The sequence below is a fragment of the Dinoponera quadriceps genome, unplaced genomic scaffold (assembly GCF_001313825.1).
Source record: "Dinoponera quadriceps isolate SergipeBrazil2010 unplaced genomic scaffold, ASM131382v1 scaffold179, whole genome shotgun sequence".
NCBI lineage: Eukaryota > Metazoa > Arthropoda > Insecta > Hymenoptera > Formicidae > Dinoponera > Dinoponera quadriceps.
Window position 1 is genome coordinate 843442 of NW_014554529.1, and position 21798 is coordinate 865239.

A 21798-nucleotide genomic window follows, 5' to 3' on the forward strand; every position below is an offset into this window, starting at 1 on the left:
GATTTTGCTTATCTCTAAGTGGGAGCGTTTCAATTGACTACGTTGCAATTGACCATCACCGACTACAGCCAGCTGTAATTTGGTGTTTTTCTAATGTTGGCCGAATGGTATAACCTGCGTGGTCAATAAAGACGTGGTCAATTGGATCCCACTTTTTTAGGCTGATTACATGCGTCGTACGATGAGTTTGTCGCAAATGCCGACTGGCTGTCGGATAGAGAATTTCTAGAATGTCTAGAAAAATGTCAAGGACACTAGAAATTCTCTATTCGATAGTCAATCAGCACATTCGACAATGCTCATCGTACGACGCATATATCAATTTTATGGCTTCTGTCCACAGGACGCTTGCCGCTTGGCGACAGTTCGCGCGGTAGTCAATCAGCATGCCGTTTTTCGGTAAGAACTAAAAGTTTATTGGCTACCTTGCGAACTCCGCCGCGCTACATGCGTAGCTGCTTCCTATGGGCAGAATCCATTATAGCGAATTCGACCCCTTGCACTAGTACGCATTGAGTGCACAGTAAGACTGATCCGTATATTAAGTTGCGTATTAATTATGCTATATATAGTCCATCTATATATTTAAAATCATTTTAAGTGTATTTCCATATATTGCAAAAATCATTTCATTGACTAAGAAGCATCTGCAGGTAAATTGGAAAAAAAATATTATAATTGAGAACGAATTATAAGTCCAGCTTAAGTTGCGTTCGAGAATCCACTAACTGTGTGCACACCACTAGACACTAGCTGTTCTGAAATATCCAGGTTTATATTCGGAAACATTATTATTTCATAAGCTTTCGTGACTTTAGTGACCAAATTCGCTATTACAGTACGCACTGAACGTTGTGCACAACTAGTGGAACGGCTCGAGGGACAATTTGGGCGTTGCGAGTATTTAATGTGTAGAATGTAGTGTGTAGAGTATTTAGTGGAACGCACCCATAGTTTACAATATTATAGTAATTAGCGGAACGCTGTCCGAGTTAGATCGAGTCAGCAAATCGAAAAGACCATAAAGCACTATAGGAGCGCCACACATTAATGAGTCTTCTGGAGCCATCTATAGAAGGAAGGAAAGAAGGAAGGAAGAAGGCACCCTCTGAACACTGAGATATCATCGGTAGTGAGAAGAATTTGTTTTATGATTATAATTCGAAGTATTTGCTTTGTTGAAACAAATTTTCTTAAAGAAGGAAACGAAAAAGAAGTAACTGTATTGAAAAACATGGAAGCGGAGCCGGAATTGGAAGATGGTGAAGTAGTCGACGACGAGGTCAGACATTGAAATATTTTCACCTGATAGGGATATAACCTATTTTAAATTTACAGTTTATACGGTTGACTCCCCAAGCAGAACAAATGTCTAAAAGATGTCTTGAAGACATCCAAAAGACGTTTTATTTTTTTTTATAGATATTTTTCAGATATCTTTAAGAGCAATAGGCAATTTCTTTGGTTGAACGTCATTTAAGAAGGATTATATGGATTAATTTCCTTATTTACTTTTTTTATCGTTATTTATTTATGTTTAATGTATATTACAACAAAGAACATATTTTAAATGTATATTACAACAACAAACACTTTTAAATGTATATTACACAAAGAACATATTGTAATGGTAAAATGCAACCTAGAAAATAATATGTACAATCATTTATATATACAATCTTCTTTACTTTTACTCTCTAAAATATTGATAAAAAATTGCAATATGCACATTATCCTAGAATAGAAATTACATGTTAAAAATATTAAATAAAACTATTTAATAATTTAATGTTACGAAAGTATATATATATATACAAGTTATATAGACATGAAAAAAGAAATTGTTATAAATTATCTTGGTTATAATACATTATACAAAAACTTAATTACAAGATTCTAAATTTCTTAAGTACTTATTAATCCATTATATTGTATATTATTTATCAAATGCATAGTTTATATCATTTGTTTCTTTTCTTTTAAAAATGATCTTCAAAAGTTTTTTGATTGGTTAAACTGTATTACTACATATTATATATATATTTAGTTATCTGTATTATTTTATATATTTATATATAATTTATATATATATATTCTTTGTTATATATACTTACATATATTTGGTAATTCCTCCTGTACTGAAATTATCATTATACGAATAAATCTATTTCCTTTTAATAATCACTTTATTTTTATGTTATACAGGCTTGTGATGTCTTTGGAACATACAAAATATTGCAAAGGCCTTATACAGCACCGATCACAGATATAGGTGCAAAGATGCGATGCAGTGATGAATCTGATATTTCCACAGATTCTGAAAGTGATTCTGACTCTGATTCGACACCTGTAAAAAGACCTAAAGTTAAAGTGAAAAGGCATAAAAGCTTAACAAAAGACTGGACAAATAAGAATGATAAATACAAAGTATGGTGTACACAAGTGCAGGAAGAATCTTTAACGGAAGATTTGTTGTCATGTGGTGTCACAAAAAAAATGTATCAAGAACGTAATGTCGAGAATTATAACTTTACTTTGCGATATGCACATAAGAATCAGGAACTTCATAATAATAACAGTTCAGATGATGAAAAGGATGTTGAACGAAGACTATCTAATAAAAGAACAAGTTCAGACAGATGCAATGTAAAACTTAGATTAGGGAAAAGGAAAAGTCCTACTCGAAAAAGTCCTACAGTTTTTGACAGTCAGAAGGATCCTGTTAGAATTATACCAGATTTATCTACCACTGTGGAATCAACAGATGTTGAAGTTGCTACTGATATAACAACCAAGCTTTGTGAGAAAAAAGAATCCCTCATAAGTAAGAGTTTTCAGTTAGAATTGTTTTCTTTCTCGTACTGTATTGTATTATCATTTTCTTCTTTCTGTTATTCATTATACTTCTTTATTCGAATCTTATTATATTCAGTTTTAATGATGGATTCTGATGGATTCCGATCATACGGTATTAAATCCACCACCCAGTCCTGTAACGAATCTTATATTACATTCAATTTTAATGACTCTTAGACAAACATTTGATTTTTAATTTGGATAACTTTAATTTCCAATATTTATTTATAGGAAGAGTTGTAGATATAGTTGGTAAAAAGAAGGCTATTCAGTTCTTCCAAGAGACAAGAAAAATCGAAGAAAATGGCGGAATGTTGATAATGAATGGGTCTCGCAGAAGGACCACTGGTGGAGTATATTTCTGGTTGGTGAAAAATGATAAACATATCCCTCAAGAAAAAATAAGAGAGATATTTGTATGTGACCAAAAAGAGAGTAATGGACAGAAGAAAAAGAACAACGAAGCAAGGAAACAAAATGCACAAGATCGTATGAGAAGTTTCGAAAGTAAGAGGCATATTTAATTGCGATATTTTTAGAACGTATTATTCACAAAATAAAAAGTTGATTCTCTTAAAGAAAAAATAATATGTAAATATATCCTTGAAACTATAGATGGATGCGATAAAGATTTACCAGCTTTATTAACAAGAGCAGAACTTTCAACGAGGGAAATTGCAGAGCAAGCAAGATTACGACGCGGTGAAGGCATGGATAGAATTCCGATGGATTCAGATCGTACGGTATCAAATCCACCACCCAGTCCTGTAACGGACGATCCAGATCATTCTGAACATACACTGATACATAGGCATGTTCAAGATTATACCGACGATTTTCTCGATATTGGAGTAGACATAGATAGCATGGAAGTACTTTAAGACTATATTCTAAATCTTATATTTGCACATTGCAACAGCAAATTGTACAAATAATTAAGTATAATCATACACATACAGGAGTGTACGCGGGTGCACATACATATATACAACACAAGTTGCATGAGTAATATATATACGTATATATAATTTACATAGATTGTACATTTACCATGTACATTTACCATTCATAGACAACAAAAGTAGACTGGCAATAGCGATAAAAAAGTTGTTTGTTTCTCGTGTGATTTTGTTTCGTTTATTCAACATATTTCAATTGAAGCCATTTATTTTTTGTACACTTGTGTTGTTGGATTTGATGTTTCTCTGAGTTTAATAAATAAATAGAATTGCTTCTGGCATAATTTTTGTATATGAAACGATTTATAATTCACGACAGAATTTACGGCGAAATTATAAAACATCTTTGAAAGATCAGAATTACATTTATATATAATAGGAATGTGTATGTATGAAAATTTATATATAATTTTTATGCATGGTGTATAAATTTGTAAATTTGTCTATATTATGTAGCATGTATAATTACAAATAGAATTTTATTACCAATTCTGTCGTGAGTTACGGGTCTTTTAAGAATTTTATATTAATAAACAATAAATGCGAAAGATTTGACGTAACCAATTTATAAAAGGATAACGTTAAAAGTTTTTAATATAGAAAAACATTATTTTATTAAAACGTGAATCAAACATCTGTGTTAAATAATTTTTACAAGATTTTCAGTATCGTTACGCGTAATCTATGTATATAATATTAATTGTAATAATATATGATATTGATTGTAAGCACAAATATGTGAAGATAAAATGCAATTTGTACGATGTATTGAACTAATGTTGTGTATAAACTGTTACCTGCTCTCATTACCGTGTTTTCAGAAATTGCAATGCAATGATTATCAAAGCACATTGCATATTGTATACAGGGTGTCCCATTTTAAATGACTTCAAATATCTGAACAATTTAAATGGATTTAAAGCATTTTAAATGGAAATATATCAAACGAAAGTTGTAGGATTATAAACTGTTTTGTGCACATGAGACATATAAGGTAGTGACTTTAACTTTGTTAATCAATAATTTAAAGGCATTTCAAGGCCAATTTTATTTTTTTTTAATAGAATCCCATTACAGAAATTTAATACTAAGAATTATTAGAAAATTTACAATAATTGAACATCGGCAGTATTTCAGTAATTATTGGCTAATTTTTAATTATTGGTTAATATGTTTCAAATTATATACATAAAAATATTGTATATGTTTTATGTTGATGTTAATAATAAAAGTAATAATAAAAGTAATATAAAAACAGAAAAAAAGAACAAAGATACAGACTCAGAGCCAATACTGAACCTGTGTCATCTCTAGTTAACAGGCAAACATTCTAGATCTTCTGCTACTGTGGAACATTTACTTGATGTGTATATTTACTAAAGTTTGTACTTCCACTGCTTTCTTAATATTTAATCACTGCAAATTCAGTAGTTCTCAGTATTAAATTTCTAAGGGTATATTTTATCACTCTTGCATTATTAAGGGGGTATTCTACTTTGTCGCGCTGCTTTCTAGGAGATTTTCAGGAATTTTTTGGGGAAAACTATTAAGAAAACGGGTAAGTATTTTTAAAAATTTCTTTTTGCCTTTTATTTGTTACGTTTTAAGGATTAATTAATTTATTTTAAACAAGAAATATGAATAATAATTAAGTTATCTTATATTTATTTTACTCCTGCATCGTGTGCACGATTCGTCGGCGTTCATGATTCCGGATCTCCCTGTGAACTAAAGTTAAAAAATCAAAAATGTTAAGGCGATGTTATCGAAAAGAATGAGGTATTAAATATCTTGTAATGAAAAATATTAAGATAAAAAATAAAATATCTCAAAAAAATATTCACTATTCGATGATCTTATTATATTACTTTTATACGCACAATTAATAAAGTTAATGAAATTAATGAAATTGTGTTAAAAAAACTATATTTCTTTAAAAAAAAAAATAAAGTTGACCTTGAATTATAGACTATATAACAAAGTTAAAGTCATTTATTTTATGTCCCCCTCGAAATTCTACAATTTTCGTCTGAAATATAATTTATAGCTACACTGCTGAATTTATAATTTGCGTTTATAATGCATTGTTCAAGAGATATTTGAGGTTGTCATTTAAAGTTGGGCACCCTTTATATACATATATTTTTTGTATGTTACATATGTAGAATACAATTTTGAAAAAAAGTATTAGTTTTAACAACTATACTGGTATTCATAATTTTGTAATAGAGAAATTTTTAATTACATTTTTTATTATTTTGCATTACAGAATCCTCTAATATCTAATACGACTCAAATTCGATCAACGTTACGGTAGATTAATATCAATATTAATTACAAGCTCGTTCTCCGTTGGCATGAATTGGCAACACGATATAAGAATAACAACCTAGATAGCACAATATCCAAAACTGAGACATAAGGCATCTTTTAGACGTTTTAAAAACATCTTAAAGATGTCTTATATCACATCTTAAAAATGACTTCACGTTTCTAAAAAACGTCTCATGTCCCGATTTTAGGAATTGCTGTCTGTGAAGCTAACGATTTAGACCAAAACAAAAGCATATCTAATCAGCGTAATAGACAATTAATCAAGATTTAACAAAGAAATTACAAAAATTTTAATTAAATTAGTAATTATCTTACATATATCATATAATGGAATACATAATTTTCTTCTAATGTATTATCCGAACCAATGATTAGCCATACATTCTCTGGTCCACTGCATTTGACATACCCAGCACCAATGATATCCACATCCTGCTCTCATACACACTATGTGCATACAACCACCTATAAATAAATGATTTGTATAAATATTAAGAAATGTTTGTAACTTAGTAGTCAACAAGACAAAATTGTAAATATTAAAACAGTATTTCAAATATTCTAAATATTCCGCCGTTATATGTTTTTTTATTAGCTACGTTTTCAGCGAACACAACAGTTGAGCGATCGATTTTGGAAGATGGATATGATTGGCACATCTAAAAGTATACACTAATTATATGATCTATTCTTTATAGCTACACTACTGAACTGGTGCAATAAGATGAAATAAGAAAATATATATTTGTCTTACTTCAACTTATTACATTAGTTCAGCAGTGTAGCTATAAAGAACAGACCAATAGATAATTTGTTATTCACCAGTTGTACAAGCATTGTTTTCGCTACTAATGGCTGTGTTCAGCAGAAAAAGCAGCTTAATAAGGTTGCATGCTCTGTGCACAATAGAAATATATTAGGGATAAATATTAAATATTAAGAATAAATATTAGGAATAGTGTGATTAAACATAATGCACAATGGAAAAGAATAAAATATAAGATATAAATATAAAAATCGTGTCATACAACTGTTCATTTCATTCTGTCGTGTGAAAATAATTTTTAATTCCTATTCCTAATATTTAATATTTAATCTTATTCCTAATATATGTTCTATTGTGTGCAAGACCTAAGTGTTTTACATTTTACGTTACTCTGCCAGCAGTTTTGCAATTGTTTTCATTTTCTGTTAAACGACAGCAGTGTATATTTTTCCAATATGTCTACTGATCATCATTTCTCCCAGCATACTTTTAACACGCTGGATCGTTTAGTAAACATATTAGCTCGTATTCTGAACTCTTTTTTATCGAATTTTCTTTTATTATAAAAGTGCATCTAAAGTAACTTAGAAGCCATCTGATTGGCTAAAAAGTCATATTTAACTCTTAAATGCATGAATTTTTTTATTACTGAATTATTTTTTTTTTTTAGGTTCATAGGTAGTCCCAGAAAATGAGAAAAATATTAAAAAAAATCTAAGTAAAAAAATTCTCTTTATTTTTTAAATATGTTGCAAATTTGCAACACTATGCATCTAAGGGTTAAGGTACTTTTATCACAAGAGAGTTCAAAATGTATGCTATTGAAGAAGCATAAACTATTGAGTGTCAACATAAAATCTTACAACAACTTTGTTTGCACGGCAACGTTAATCTAATTTAGTAACTACCATAGTTAGCGAATTCTTGCATTTACTTGGAGTATTTTTTTAGTATGAAATATAGTTTGGAATATATTTTTAGATTTAAGAGGATCTATACTAATCAAATGCAAGATTTCACTAATCAGTCAAGCAAGAGTTCACTACGGTTATTATTAAAACCGGATTAACATTACCGTGTAAATATAGTCAACGAATTTTATCCAATAAAACGCAACGTTTCCAACAGCTGACGATGACATTGGTGAAAAGTTAATTTCTATCAACGTACCATCTCTTTCAGTAGGAGTTCTGCACATGGGGCAAGGTTTCGTGGATATCTGTATCGTCTTTCTACTAGCTTCGTCCCATTTAGCCTAAAATATATACTATAGATAAATTAAATTTGCTACAAACTTGTTTCATGAATATATTGATTCAACTAACATCTTTAGCTTTCATAGGATCCACTAGATAGTTTCGAAAAGAAACATCAGTAGATGCTTTCAATGGCTGTAATTCACATTTCCCTGTGTGATATCCTTGTAAACAAATTCTGCAGAAAACATACTGAAAAATATAAGAACGACAAGTGGAATAACGAGTTGATATAAACGAAAGATATGTATCCGTTGTTATAATTCACTATTATGATTACTAGTTGAAAGGATGTCACAAAGAGCTCCTTTCTTCCATGTTTGCTAATTACTCACACCACATCCACCGATACACTGAATCCTCCTGCGTTGGTCATCACTTTTCTCTGCTTGTTCTTCGATAGTGGGTGGTATAATGCCCATACCACAGTCCGGCATTGGACACAAAAGGCCACCGGCGCGTAAAACATATTCTTCCGCACCGAATCTTTGATACCTCTCGTACTGCAGTTAAAAAAATCTAAGGCTCTCAAGATATATAATTAGAGTGAAAACGACCAGCGAGAGACAACGGTGAACATTTGCGATAAAAAAAGAATATTAATTACAACTACAACATTATTTGTCAAACATAAATTCTGATCCTCTTCAGTGAACGAAACGTAAATTATTAACTGTGCTATTAACATAAAAAATAATTCAAATTGAATTGAATTATATATTCAAACTAAATTGAATTGTTTTTTCAAAAAAATATAAAAAATATAGTACAACACAAAAAAATTATTACTTAGGCTTACAAAAGCTAGAACTAATATTGTTTGGACAAATTTATTAATTATAATTTACAAAACAATAAAACATGTCGGTTTATTACAGACTTCCTCAGTTAAAAGTTGCAACAAAGAATCATGAAAAAATGTTTGCAAACCTGGAAAAATAGCAGGCGATTTAAATGAAGCCCATTTCCAAATGAATCACATAGGCCCTTATCCATCCAAGTTCATACATTCATATTATTAACAAAACTCTAATATAGCAGAAAAAATTTTTGTCTAAAATTGTCTAAAATTCGCTGGTTACGACGGAAAGAGATGTTATTAAAAAAAAGAAAAATAATTGTTTTAAATGTTTTAATACATTAGTGGCAATTTCTCTGATAATATTAAATCATCGTTTTTTTGTATCAATTACGCAGTTAATAATTTGCGTTTCGTTCAATGAAGTTTTTTTGTATCAATTACGCAGTTAATAATTTGCGTTTCGTTCAAACCAAAATCAAACTGAGGAAAATCTACAACTGAGACGTTTTGACAAATATTGTTGTAAATATAATTAATATTCGCTTTCCACCGCAAACGTTTACCTGCATTGACTTTTTTTAGTTTGGACTGTATATTTAAACAAATTGGAATCGGAAAAAAATTTTCACTTCAAATACGATATCTTGTAACATTACAGACCATTTCCGAGTTAAGAAGATGGAAATGATGAATTTCACGAATAAAAGAATTGGAACATCCAGCAGGGCACGGCAAGGTGTAATACCCTTCGACAGTGTCGAATTCAAACTGACGTTCTCGCAAACGAACCGTGCAATAATCACGAAAGCAGTCGAGACAAGTTACATGACTGGCTTCGCACGAAAATACCAACACTGTATCTCTAAGAATATATGAGAAAATATAATGATATTAACTTATTATTGAATCAGTTGTCTACTATATCACTATTATATTACTAAATACCTGATATCTGTGCATGCTAAACAAGGAATATTCTTTAGATTTGCCTTAATAAGATAAAGAGGTATGGCTTTGTCATCCTCTCCTAAGCTAGCATGTTTCGCACATTTGAAGTAGAAGTGAGCAAAGGTGACTTGAAATTCCTCTTCACTGAACATGATTGAAGATGCAGGACAGAAATCATTCTCACAATGTACAGTTATCCTATTTGGTTCTAATACATCAGGCCAGTATTGAGGGTCTCTATCGACAGTAACAGCACCGCTATTACATCTTGCACACTTGACTCTCAATTTACCTACTGTCACAGTCTTACAAGGCCCTGAGCAATATATGTAAAAATGTGCTCGATTTTCTTTCTGTTCTGTTGGATAATAATAACATAAAGGGACAAATCAGTTTTTTGTTTGTGTTATTTTTGTGTGTGAAATATTTACAAAATTAATGTTACTGTTACCTTCTAGAGATAAATTTTGCTGATCTGATGCATTAAAAGATAAATCTGTAAGAATTTCATTCATAGGTTTGCTACCACTGTCATTCCGGTCAGTAGTCTCAGATGTAGATTCCTCTATAGAATTTGAAGTATCTGGATTTTTAAACTTTTTATATGGAGTCCTTACTGCATGTAGAATACTCTGTTGACCTAAATCACATTCCTGCAATATCAAATATATCAATATTGTAACAGGTTTAGGTGCAAACATATTTTTACACAAATATATGAACTTACTTCAATAATAATTGAATTGTGCAGCTCTTTGCCAGCAAATATAATTTTAATATCCTCTGGTGCCATTCCCATTTTGGGTGCAACAATTTCCTTTAAGTTCTTTATATCCCATTTTGGATTCAATTCAACAGAGAGAGTATTCCCTGTATTTGTTTTGACATATATATTCAAATAATTTGATATCCTCCGCTGACCAAGACACAAATTTGCACCAAATGACAATAATTGCAACATTCCAAGGAACGCATTTCTCATTAAATTAAACCAAAAGCTCATGATGTGTTGCACAGTTTATTTAATTATCATATTATCTATTGCAAAAACAATGTTCGATCAGTCTCGCGAAAGTTTGTTGCGAAACTCAAATTGATAGATTATGACAATGGTTAAGTTAATGGTCATCGAGTTATACGGTGATTGAATGGACACTTACTGACATTGAAATATTTTCCTAGATATTGAAATACTCCTTCAGATGTAAAAATATATCTCAATCAGAAATAATAATCATGATTACACAAGTATTGTGATTTTTAAACACATCCAATGTTAGGTTATAAAGGTGTTTGTTCGATTCTGTTTCAGTTAAAAATATATATATCGTGATTGAAATATCATTTTTTTATTGTCTTTATATAATAAATTTGCTCCTTTTTTCAAATATCACACTTGACTTTATGCAAGAATCTTTTATTGCTGTGTTCGTCAATACTTTGTTTCATTTGATCAAACTATTTTTAAGCGAGCTCGGTTGCGTTCAAGAATCCCCCTTGTGTGTTGGCGTGTTTTCGTGATTTCGATTGGACAGTCGTGGTACTATGAGTGGCGCGTACATTAGTGTCGGTCCACAATAGGTACTTTAAGCCATAAGAAATTGACCAATCACAGTCAAATGTGAAGAGAATAATTAACTGTAATTAGTTCATTTCTTAAGTCTTAAAATACCAAACTAAACTCCGATAGATTCCGGATGCTGCGTAATTTTCGCAGAATCGTATCAGGGGAATATAACGAGCGAGGAGCTTGCATGATTCAACGCCTTAACCTTCTCGCTGGTCACGTTCTCCTAATACCAAACAAGCAAAAAATAAAAGTTTTCAAAAATGTTGTAAAACCGTTCTGAAAAAATTTGAGAGTATTTTTTGACTGATTTTAAGACATTTTTGTTCTTAGGAATTTTTCACCAAACTTAATAGTTTTTGAGAAAATAATTCGCAAATTTGAAACCAAAATTTTCCCTTTCGGACGCCATTTTGTGTCCGCCATTTTGAATTAAAACAAAAATCCAATGGGGTTTGAAAGAGCAGACATCTATAACACCGTTTATAGTGATTGCGATGGCGTGTGCAAATTTTTTCCAACTCAAAATAAACATTTAAGAAAATAAACCGCGAAAAATTTGTGAATTTTTCGGAAAAACGGCCTATAACTTTTCTGGCTTACGATTTGGGTAAAATTTCTCAACGGCATTCGAAAGAGGAGGTCAAAATCTATAAGAAATGATGTTTGATAAATTTTCATATGATTTTTTCGTTAAAAGATATAAGGTTGAAAGTTTAAAAAAAATTTGTGTTATATGGGAGGAAAAGGGTTAAATTGAATTTGGGCAATCAGTGCAAAGTTAACTGACTCAAGTTTAATGAAATTTCGTGAATTTTGCATTAATTGGTCAAATTTCAATTCAATCTCAATCTCCAATCCGTAATCTGATACATGCTTTATGCCGCATGGGGAGGCAGCCTCATATGTATAAAAAATATTTTGGTCAAATATTATTCAACAAATAAATAAGCTATAACATAAAATTAATATAAAATGAAAAAATTAGCAAATATAGATTCGTGACTTTTTATTCCCTTATTGCTAGTATAATTGTACAATCTTATAGTTTGTATATCTGTATATCTGGATACTTTTACATATGCTGTTTCTCTGTTCATCCAAATAGATACAGCATACAAAGGCATGATTACAGTAATCTTTTGGTTCCACTTTGCTTCGATTCGCTTTATCCCTAAAGATTACATTATGATTGTGACGGAACGAAAGCGCTTTTGAAGCGGAACGTGATACGACGCGACGAAAGAAGAGATTTCGCAGTGGCCGAAAAACTCGCGATTGGTCTCATCTCCTCCTCTCTCACGTCACAAACCATCACAATAAAGGCGTATTAATATATTTCCACATCACTGAAGTTTTATTTCGCAATTTTTCGAGTCTTTGTGTGATTAATTTCACCACTTTTTTTTATCTAGCACTGTTTTTAGACATTGCGTCTCACCGAAAGAGCGACATAACACGTTAACAAGCATTCGTCGCTAATTCGCTTCAGATTGACATTAAGCCATTTCTCTATAAACCAGCACAATATGGTCTTTTAATCCGGCCGATGACTTGGTCGACTTATTTTTGGGGAAGTTGCGAGCAACACAATACTAACTAATAATTCAGGTTTGCGGCATACAAAATTGAAATGTGTACTATACAAGCTTACACGTAGTATATTAGGTTTATCGCGCGCGTAATACTCATCCCTCGAGCATGTATTTAAATGATATTATCTTCTTCTTACGTATCGTAAAGCATTTATCGGTGTACGTAGATGTCGGTACATGTCTTACGTTTTCTCTCGCATCGAATCGCTCGCAGGACACACCGAGAGTATCGTTTATCTACTGAACGGATTCAAATTTCTATTGTAATGATCTTCATCATCATTGCCAGCCTTGTCGACGTCGTCCTTAAACGGATTGTTCGCGTCGTCGTCGTTGTCGTCGTCTTTGGCAAAGGGATTCTTAGACTCGTCGTAGTCGTCGGTCTCGAAGGGATTCGACGGCACGATGGAGTTCTTCGGCGGGATGAAGAACTTCTCGATCGGCGACGACCTTGGCGTGCTGCTGTTCAGAATACGGGCTTCCCTGATTGGTATCGGCGAGGCTTTCGCCGAACTGACCCGCGGTGTCGACAGGCCGCTACCCGTGCCCGAGATATTGGCCTCCAACGACGAGGAGTACGCGTCTGGTTTCGTGAAACTTCGTAAGCGCTCCTCCGCCATGTGAATTTCGTATGCGGCTTGTCGTGGATCCGTTTTGCCTGTCGAGACAACGCAGAACACGCGATTAATGCGCAACATCGTCTCGAGAGATACAGCATCGTACATCGTACGCACCTGACAGAGAACTCTTCCCTTCGCTCAACCTGAGCCTCGCTTCCGCGCCGTAATTAAACTTAGGTTCCTCCAATTTGGTCTGAGTAGTAGTTAATGATTTGTCCGTATCGGTGATCACCATTAATTTCTTGAACACGCCTCTGCCGAAGTAATCAGCTACCAAAGAGAACGGGTCCTCCGCTTGGTCGAGAAGACTGTGGAAAGAGTCGTGCAGGTCTTTCGATTGCTCCTGCGCCCTTATAATATCCAGCGACTTATTGTTGTTCGGCAGACACGCCGGACACTCGTTCTCATTCTCCGAAAAGCTTTGAAAGCAACTGTTGAGACAAAGAGACAGGTCGAAATCAGGTTGTGAACTGGCGACTAAGTTGACATGTGTAAGACAGAGTTAGATAAGTTAATGTTTTATTTTTAATCAAATTGAATTAAAAGTTGATGAACTTTAAAATTAACTTAATTAAGTTACTTAAGAAAAAACTAAGTTAATTAAAAGTTAGATTAAAATTAAATTAACTTGTTAAAGCTGAAAGTTAATTATGCAAAACTATGTATGTATATATGTGTGTGTTTGCATAAATAACCTTTCCGTCGTAAGTTAAATTTACGTGAAATAATGAAAAAAACTAGTCTGTGTGAGGAAATATCGACTGGCTTTTGTTTTTAGGATTCCATACAAAAATGAGCACTAGCGTTTAGAGAGACGATGAAAATTCCGTTGACCTTATTTTAATTTTTCTTATTTTCTATTGTAAGCAGCTCGAAATAATTTTAATATTAATGAAGTATTTTAACTCACATAAATAAAAATTAGAACAAGTTAAAGTTGAGCATTTTAAGTAACTAGTTTAAATTAAAAGTTAATACATTTAAAATTAACTAAGTCACATTAAAAGTTATTATCTTCTTAATTCCTTTTTTCCTGATTAACTAATTATCACCTGATATGATATATTAACAACGATATCGAGAGATATTATAGATAAGTGAGAACGTATGAAAGGGATGCAGCACAGGCAACTCACTGTTGATGATACGAGTGTTGACACATAAAATGCACAGACGGTAATTCCAGCTGATGATGGCACGCGCTGCATCGCGAACCTTGGAAGATTATCGTGCTGTTCTTTATTGCCTCTATGCGCTCACGCAGCTTCAGAGTATCGGCCCTGTACTTCTCCGTTAACTCCACGTCGGCCTGAGTCTGTTCGTGTTCCGCTCGTAATACACTGTACAAATACGTTCTAACGTCTCCCAATGTACAAGTCAATGATGTGGAGATCGCATCAATGACCATCAAAGGAGACAGCAGTCTTTCCTGAGCTGCAACAGTAATTCCGATGCATTTTCTCGGGCGTGATTAATGTTACAACGAATATTTACCGATATAAGCTAATATGTCCGCGAGAAGTTTCGTTGGCGCGTCCTTGTTCTTGGCGATGCTCCACAAGGCTTGTACCCACAGGTTAGGATCCTGGTGACCGAAACTTTTACACGTCGCTAGAATTTGTTCACCGTCTCCCTCCCGCAAGTGAAATCTCAATATCTCTTGATATCTAAGGAGAGAAAAGCGGACATGCACGTTTGAGATTCGAGCTTGACACGAAGTTTCATGACACAACAGTGGCTTACAATTTGCTCTCCTCGTAAAGGAACAGCAATCCTTTCCTGAAATTATGCTGATGACAGAGTATTAATATTTGATGTTTGTCGTAACGGGCTTCCGTATTCTGCAGAAGCCGGACGATTTTTTGTTCATATTGTATCTTAGCTACGTCGTTATCTAAAGCCGACCATACGTGCAAATAATGCTCTACTAATGTATTATAGACGAGTGTGCTCCATCTGAAAAGAAATGCAAAAAGCAAAGATATGAATTTCAAGATAAGAAACTAACGAATTCCTATATTATGCGTTTTCTCACGAAATATACCAACCTTGTGTCTGATTTGACTAAATGTTCTAAAAATTCTACGAGCCGTTCGGAATTATTTAGAAATAGGTGGATAAAATCTTCGGGATTGGCCTTGTCAACGCGCTGCTCTATATAGCCATCCAGAGCTTCCTACGGAGAGAAATGCATCGGCTTTATCCTTTCCTTATATACGGCAGCTTAATTACAATCATCAGAGGAATATGAATATGTTTACCTGATCTACAAGAGGTTTATTAGAAGGTTTATAATTCGTGCATAAGGCTTTCAAAAATAGAGTCGACTCATTTGGCACATTTTCAATTAAGACGTTACCGTACTTCTTCATATTAGCTTCTGCCTGGAAAATTGTACAAGCGCTATGTAAAGTAAATGTACGTCCATTTTTTAGAAAGAGAAAAATGTATAAACAGGCGTACACATAAAATATCACGATACCTCTTCGAATTCTAACGTTGCGATGTATTCGAGTGCCTTTCTGTATTCCCGTTTATCTTCGATTTGAATTCGTAGATACCACTCGTGCTTGCCATGCTTCTGCGCGAGCAATAAAGCATCCTCGGGCGAGGCTTGGCGGCACACTTTTATCGCTATTTCTACATCGAAATCGACTTCGCGATCTTTTGTCTAAGTAATGACATACAAAACATATGTGTGACAAATACACATCATATCGCTATTATTATTATTAGCAAACTTTTTGGGATTTGCATACACGACTTACCATGATAAATTCCTTCAATTTGTCAGTATGATTGAGTTTAGTGTAACAATTCAACAACAAGGTAGTATGATCCCCAGTCGCTTGCCCGTTTTTATGCAAAGCTTGCAGATACGTCGTTAAGTTATCGATATGCTGAGAATCCAAGAACTTTCTTATCACGTAAGACGGCTCTAATTTGCCTATAGTTTTTATGTACTGCTCTATCGCGGCGTTATGATCACCCTTGGAGTACAAATGATCGCCGTACTGTCGGAAGATGTCTATGAGGCCTTCAGCGTCGTATTGCTGACTTTTAGCTATTCTGCAACGACACGTGTCTTTTTGTTATCAAGAGTTGTCTCCAAGTTCTAATCGAACTCCCAACAAAGTCGTCCTTCCGCATTATACCTGATAGAAACATCGTATAAATTCTTCTTGAAAAGTAACGCTAATTTGGACTGCAAGTCCTTCTCGTCTAAATGATACAGCTTGTTATCTCCGCTGAGTATGAAAAATCCACCCCACTCGGATAGGACCGCCTGAACAGACAACATCGGCGCGGAGAACACGATGAATTTGTTTTGTATGTCGAGCACAGTAATTACGTGCTTGTCTACACCAGGTGGTATCGGCTCTATTGTGCTAAAAGCATTTAACGAGCATTATAACATAAATACTAAGGAGAGACAGACTACAAAGAGAAGTATGTGCATTTGTTACTTCGATTTGCCAGATATAGTCGTCGTCCTCGGGACATTCATCATTTCTTTCGCCACTATCACCAGGTACGTCCTGAACCATTCCAGCATTATCTTCTGACCCTCCACCGCATAGCACGGGCCCCGACCGTCCGGTGTGTAACAATAGATAGCCTGAAAATTGAACTGGCATTTCAAAATCGATTCGAAACGACAGAGAATCGAGCGTGAGTCACACGTCACGTACGTCATTGCGCCCGATCATAAAGTGACTGTCCTGTATCGATTCAGCGAGCACGCTGCATTTCCGCGCACAGCCCATAGTGTCCAAGGTGGATTTCAGTTCTTTATCCTTAACAGTAATATTGTATAAAAACACACTATTCTGCGTAGCGACGAACAGATGCGTCTGCTTGCCGGTCGATCTTATGGCGAGACCAGTGATAGACAGATTGGTATCTTTCAGGACCTTTATCTTATTTTTCCTCTCTCGAGTCAAGTCACCCCTAGAAAATGAAAATTTCAGGGTGAATGTAAGGGTATTGGAATTATATAGTATTGTAACGTGAAATGAAAAGACAAAGATGTATCGATGCAGAAGAACTTGTATATATTGCTAATATATTTAATTCATTAGGTTTTAGTGATTCTGCTTGAAATGGGATTAGAATATGGTGTGACTAAATGGCCATAGTTATGCAAGGATCTAACATCTGCAAAATTACGATTTTGGAGATTTTGTCATCAATGGGTCTGTATACATTTTTACATAAAATAAGAAAACCCAAGCTTTATAGGCGTTTAATATTAATTAAAAAACAATTTTTATTTTTTACCAGTTGCGTCATTTATTACTAATTGCACTTTTGCATATTTTCCTAAGGATTAAGCTTGTCAACAGATATCCTTAAAGAGAAGAAAATGGATCATGCTTGATTTTTTGTACGATTATGAAAAACTTTAATACTATTTATACTTCTTAAATCATGTATCACATTCTCATCTTCATTTTTCTCGAAATGTACTCCATGTGAGTTGAATCTTTCTTAACTAGGACCAAATAAAGGTTGGTATATTCTGTTTACCTATACAACATGATGGAACCATCTCCAAAGCCAACAGACATTAACATGAGACTAGTGTGGACACACAGAGCTGTTGCTGGAACTGCTCTGTAACTAGGTATGGCTCTGCTTATTCGAACACATGTCGGATTGCCATGTTTGTCAGGTTTGGCCAGATTCCAAACCTTTATGGTAGGATTGCAACCAGGCTCATCTTCCTATTGCATTGCACCAAGAAAGAAACAATCAAATCTGCTGCAACACTTAACTAGAGGGATATTCTGCGAAAAGATATCACAACAGTGGTCTTACACCAATAGTGAACAGGAAGGTGGAATGTTGAACTTGCTGGGCTAAAGTCAGCATGAGCTCGTAGGCTCGAAAAGTTGTCACCTCATACGCCCTGTTTACTAAATGTACGTTGCCCGTGTTATCACCGAATACCAGATTGCCATTGCCGCTGGTGGCTGCTGTGACTTGCGCATCCTGAGTGAAAGGTGTATCGATAAGATAACGAGGACATTTTTGTCTCCCATTAAACAAGAGAGCATGAACAAAAGGACAATGATCGAGGTGCTAAAGCACCGTCTTACTCCGAACACCTCGGCGATCTTTCCCTCGTCAACCTCCTTCTTCAGGTCGAAGAAATTAAAACGCCTCCACTGAAAGAACAGGTACGACAAGTTAGCGTGTCAGGTTATGCGCGAGTGAGGGACGCCCGTAAGGCAAGCGAGACCCACCTCCAGAAACGCCATGATAAGTAACACGGTATTTATTTAAACATTTACGGAGAAAATAGTATCCTAGGCAGTTTGTTTGACGCACGACGCGGTACAATTGATCCGATACACGCCCGCCATCTCTCTCTCTCTCAGAACTGCTCCCGTCAGCTGTTTGCGGTGACACATAAGGGGGTAGGCGCACGTGAAGTCGATCTTTAATACCGACTAAGCCAATAGCGACGGGCGAAACTGCCTCGCTGAGTTCTCTCTCTCTCTCGCGAAAGATGGCAGCACCATATCGGCCGAACGCGTTCGTTTCCGGCGGCGGCGGTTCGAGAAAGCAGTGCATTTCCGATAGCAGGTTTAGACGCGCGCGCGTAATATTCGGCGGTCATCTTTCGCTTCATTATTACGGAAAAAGCGACGGAAGATCGAAACGATGCAACGTTTCCGCAGGGGGAGAACTCCAAGTATGTCTGGAGCCAAGGAACGACACATGACGATCTCTCGCGGAGGAGGTATCGTTATCCTTTCATTCCTCTCCATGACTTCGTAACGGTTTCATATCGAGTCGGCCATTTTGCTTAACGTTTTTTGGCGATTTTTCTGGAAATATTTCTGGACATCTCGGTGTCCCCGGAATACGTTTGAACAGTCGAAGCGATGCGAAATGTTTGTTTCGCCGTGAAACCGCCAAATCGATCGTATATGCAAAAGAGAAGGTGGTATTATAATACGCACGTAAGAGCTATAGCTCATGCAGGCTCTTGCAGGTTTCATACTCCCCCCTCTCTCCTCCCCCTTTCAATATCTTTGCTTTGTGGCGAATTCGAGCGATTACTTATGGAATATTACTTATATTTTATATTACAATAGAACTTATGTTCAGCAGCCCGACGTTACATAGTGACGCTAATATGCCAATAAACAATAGCCGTCATTTGTTACAACGCATTTTTACTTTCGAGCATTTCGAAACGTTTTCAAAGTACATTTTAATCGAAATTAATCAATATCATGCGTATGATCGTGAGCAATTTAATCGATTAATAATATTAATCGTTGATCAGTGTGAAATTAATTGAAACAAAGTAATTTATTAACACTTAATCGTTAGACGATTAAGTATTTAATCAACTGAAAAGACAAAAATTTTAATCGACCAATGCTCAAAACTATTTATATCTACCTTTTGACGAGCAAGTTAGTATCTACATTGCAGATTCTATTCATTGTATTTCCTTCTAAAGGTTAATTTTGTCTAAATTTGTAACAAAACATCATGTTTCCTAAATGAAAAAATGTTTTCAATCGATTTTAGTCGGAACCCCATTACCCCGTTCCTTTTCGACTCATTATGCCGTGTTCATATTTTAATGAATAACATTCCAAATACGAAATATTTCCTAACTTTCGGTCTAGAGTCGATCGAACAACACACTTTGACGAATGTAACCGTCCAGTCTTCAATATTAAATATTGATTGTTGGCAAGGTTGTTCTACAGAATGTAAATGGGAGAGACCGTAATACCACCTTTTCCTCGGCGGGGCCCCCCCTCGACGGAAAGAAATTTCCGATGTTTCATCACGCACCGCGCGCGCACGATCCCGACCAACAGTCGCGATTAAAAAGTCCCCCACGACGATGCGATGCCTCTCTTTCCACTTGCTCGTTGCGCGACCTTTTTTTTCGTCGCGTGTGAGCTTAAGTTAGCCACGCATTAAGTCCTTGGGGCTATAGATAATCGGTGGCCACTGCGAGGCAAAACTTCGTAACGATACTCTCCGGCGTTACGTCTACGAGCGAGGTAAAGCGATCCGATCGATAGCCCGATTCCCGGATCGTTCGTGACGCTCGATTAAACCGGGTGGGCACAGGGTTACAAAAGACCGCGACGAAACGGCACGCCAGTGCAATGCTGGTGCGACGACAATCCTTCGGTTATGCCTCTCCTCCCCCTCTTTCAACACCTCCTCTCGCAAAGGAGACATTCCACTGCAATGACATACCGCCTCGCGCGCTCTCGCAAAAAACGAGTCGTAAGACGTAAGTTCTGTTATATTTGTTAAAAAGGACGAACAATTAGTGTCGATGTTTTGGGGCGGGTGCTGCTTTACAGAGCTGTGCGTACGGGACGTAGACTCGAGAAATGGTCGCAAAATCTTTGAAAATCGGACGTCGTCGGTACGGCGAGAAACTCGAGATTACATCTAGACATTCTGGACAAACTCTGCGAGGGACGAGGGGACTGTCTTTCGTTCTCTCTCTCTCTCTCTCTCTACACCTTTCGTTTTTAAACCTTTAGCCACAGACGCTATATAAGGTTAACGAGAAATCGATAGATTTTCACAATAAAAGCGGGCAGTCTTGACTAATCGACGTCTCCAATTCGCCAGTTCAATTAATATAATTATTCCTTGTGCCGATTAACAACCGGAAAGTAATAAATCAGAACGCTGTGTCGTGACTACGCGTGATTCAGGTTCTGAGGTGACAAGGATATTGCCGTGGCTGAAGGATTAAAAGATCGCGCTAACAAGCGAGCGCACTCGCGACGCTTATACATTCGACACGAGAATCATCGAATCGCCGAGACTCGCCGGCGATTCGCACAGAGTCGAGCGGTCTCGATGATCTTCGACGATTCCTCGCGATCGACGGCCGTGCTACCGTCGGCCCGCAGCTTCGACGCGAGCTTAACGCCAAGTGCGAGGGACGCGTCGATTCGGAGTTCTTATTTTTCACATCGATCGTGCCCGTTGCATGACTCGGAATTAGGTGGCCGATGTTTGGAATTCCCCCCTTCCCCCTTCTTTCTCTTTCTCTCTCTTGCGTTTAAGGGCCATATCACACAGAAAAGCG

At 35.4% G+C, this 21798-nt stretch overlaps 3 protein-coding genes across 3 annotated transcripts; 1 reads left to right on the forward strand and 2 right to left on the reverse strand.

Moving 5' to 3' along the window:
• Positions 1-881: 881 nt before the first annotated feature.
• LOC106751757 (phosphorylated adapter RNA export protein) lies at positions 882-4588 on the forward strand. Its single transcript, XM_014632812.1, has 4 exons — positions 882-1282; positions 2206-2824; positions 3088-3363; positions 3472-4588. Exons 1-4 carry the CDS (start codon positions 1151-1153, stop codon positions 3735-3737), a joined length of 1293 nt encoding a protein of 430 aa, XP_014488298.1. The 5' UTR covers positions 882-1150; the 3' UTR covers positions 3738-4588.
• A 534-nt stretch (positions 4589-5122) lies between these two features.
• LOC106751821 (E3 ubiquitin-protein ligase parkin) lies at positions 5123-11425 on the reverse strand. The gene is made up of 10 exons (XM_014633009.1): positions 11082-11425; positions 10649-10959; positions 10373-10574; positions 9919-10279; positions 9634-9835; positions 8507-8674; positions 8241-8363; positions 8086-8170; positions 6465-6614; positions 5123-5543 (listed from the first exon to the last, which is right to left on the reverse strand). The coding sequence occupies exons 2-9, from the start codon at positions 10922-10924 to the stop codon at positions 6505-6507; spliced, it is 1527 nt and encodes a 508-aa protein (XP_014488495.1). The 5' UTR covers positions 10925-10959; positions 11082-11425; the 3' UTR covers positions 5123-5543; positions 6465-6504.
• A 1052-nt stretch (positions 11426-12477) lies between these two features.
• Positions 12478-19189, reverse strand: LOC106751820 (vacuolar protein sorting-associated protein 11 homolog). Its single transcript, XM_014633007.1, has 16 exons — positions 18953-19189; positions 18806-18874; positions 18525-18698; positions 18234-18430; positions 17396-17654; positions 17171-17322; positions 16859-17092; positions 16472-16772; positions 16186-16374; positions 15965-16087; positions 15752-15879; positions 15447-15659; positions 15198-15370; positions 14840-15137; positions 13818-14134; positions 12478-13741 (listed from the first exon to the last, which is right to left on the reverse strand). Exons 1-16 carry the CDS (start codon positions 18965-18967, stop codon positions 13317-13319), a joined length of 3267 nt encoding a protein of 1088 aa, XP_014488493.1. The 5' UTR covers positions 18968-19189; the 3' UTR covers positions 12478-13316.
• Between the last annotated feature and the right edge of the window lie 2609 nt (positions 19190-21798).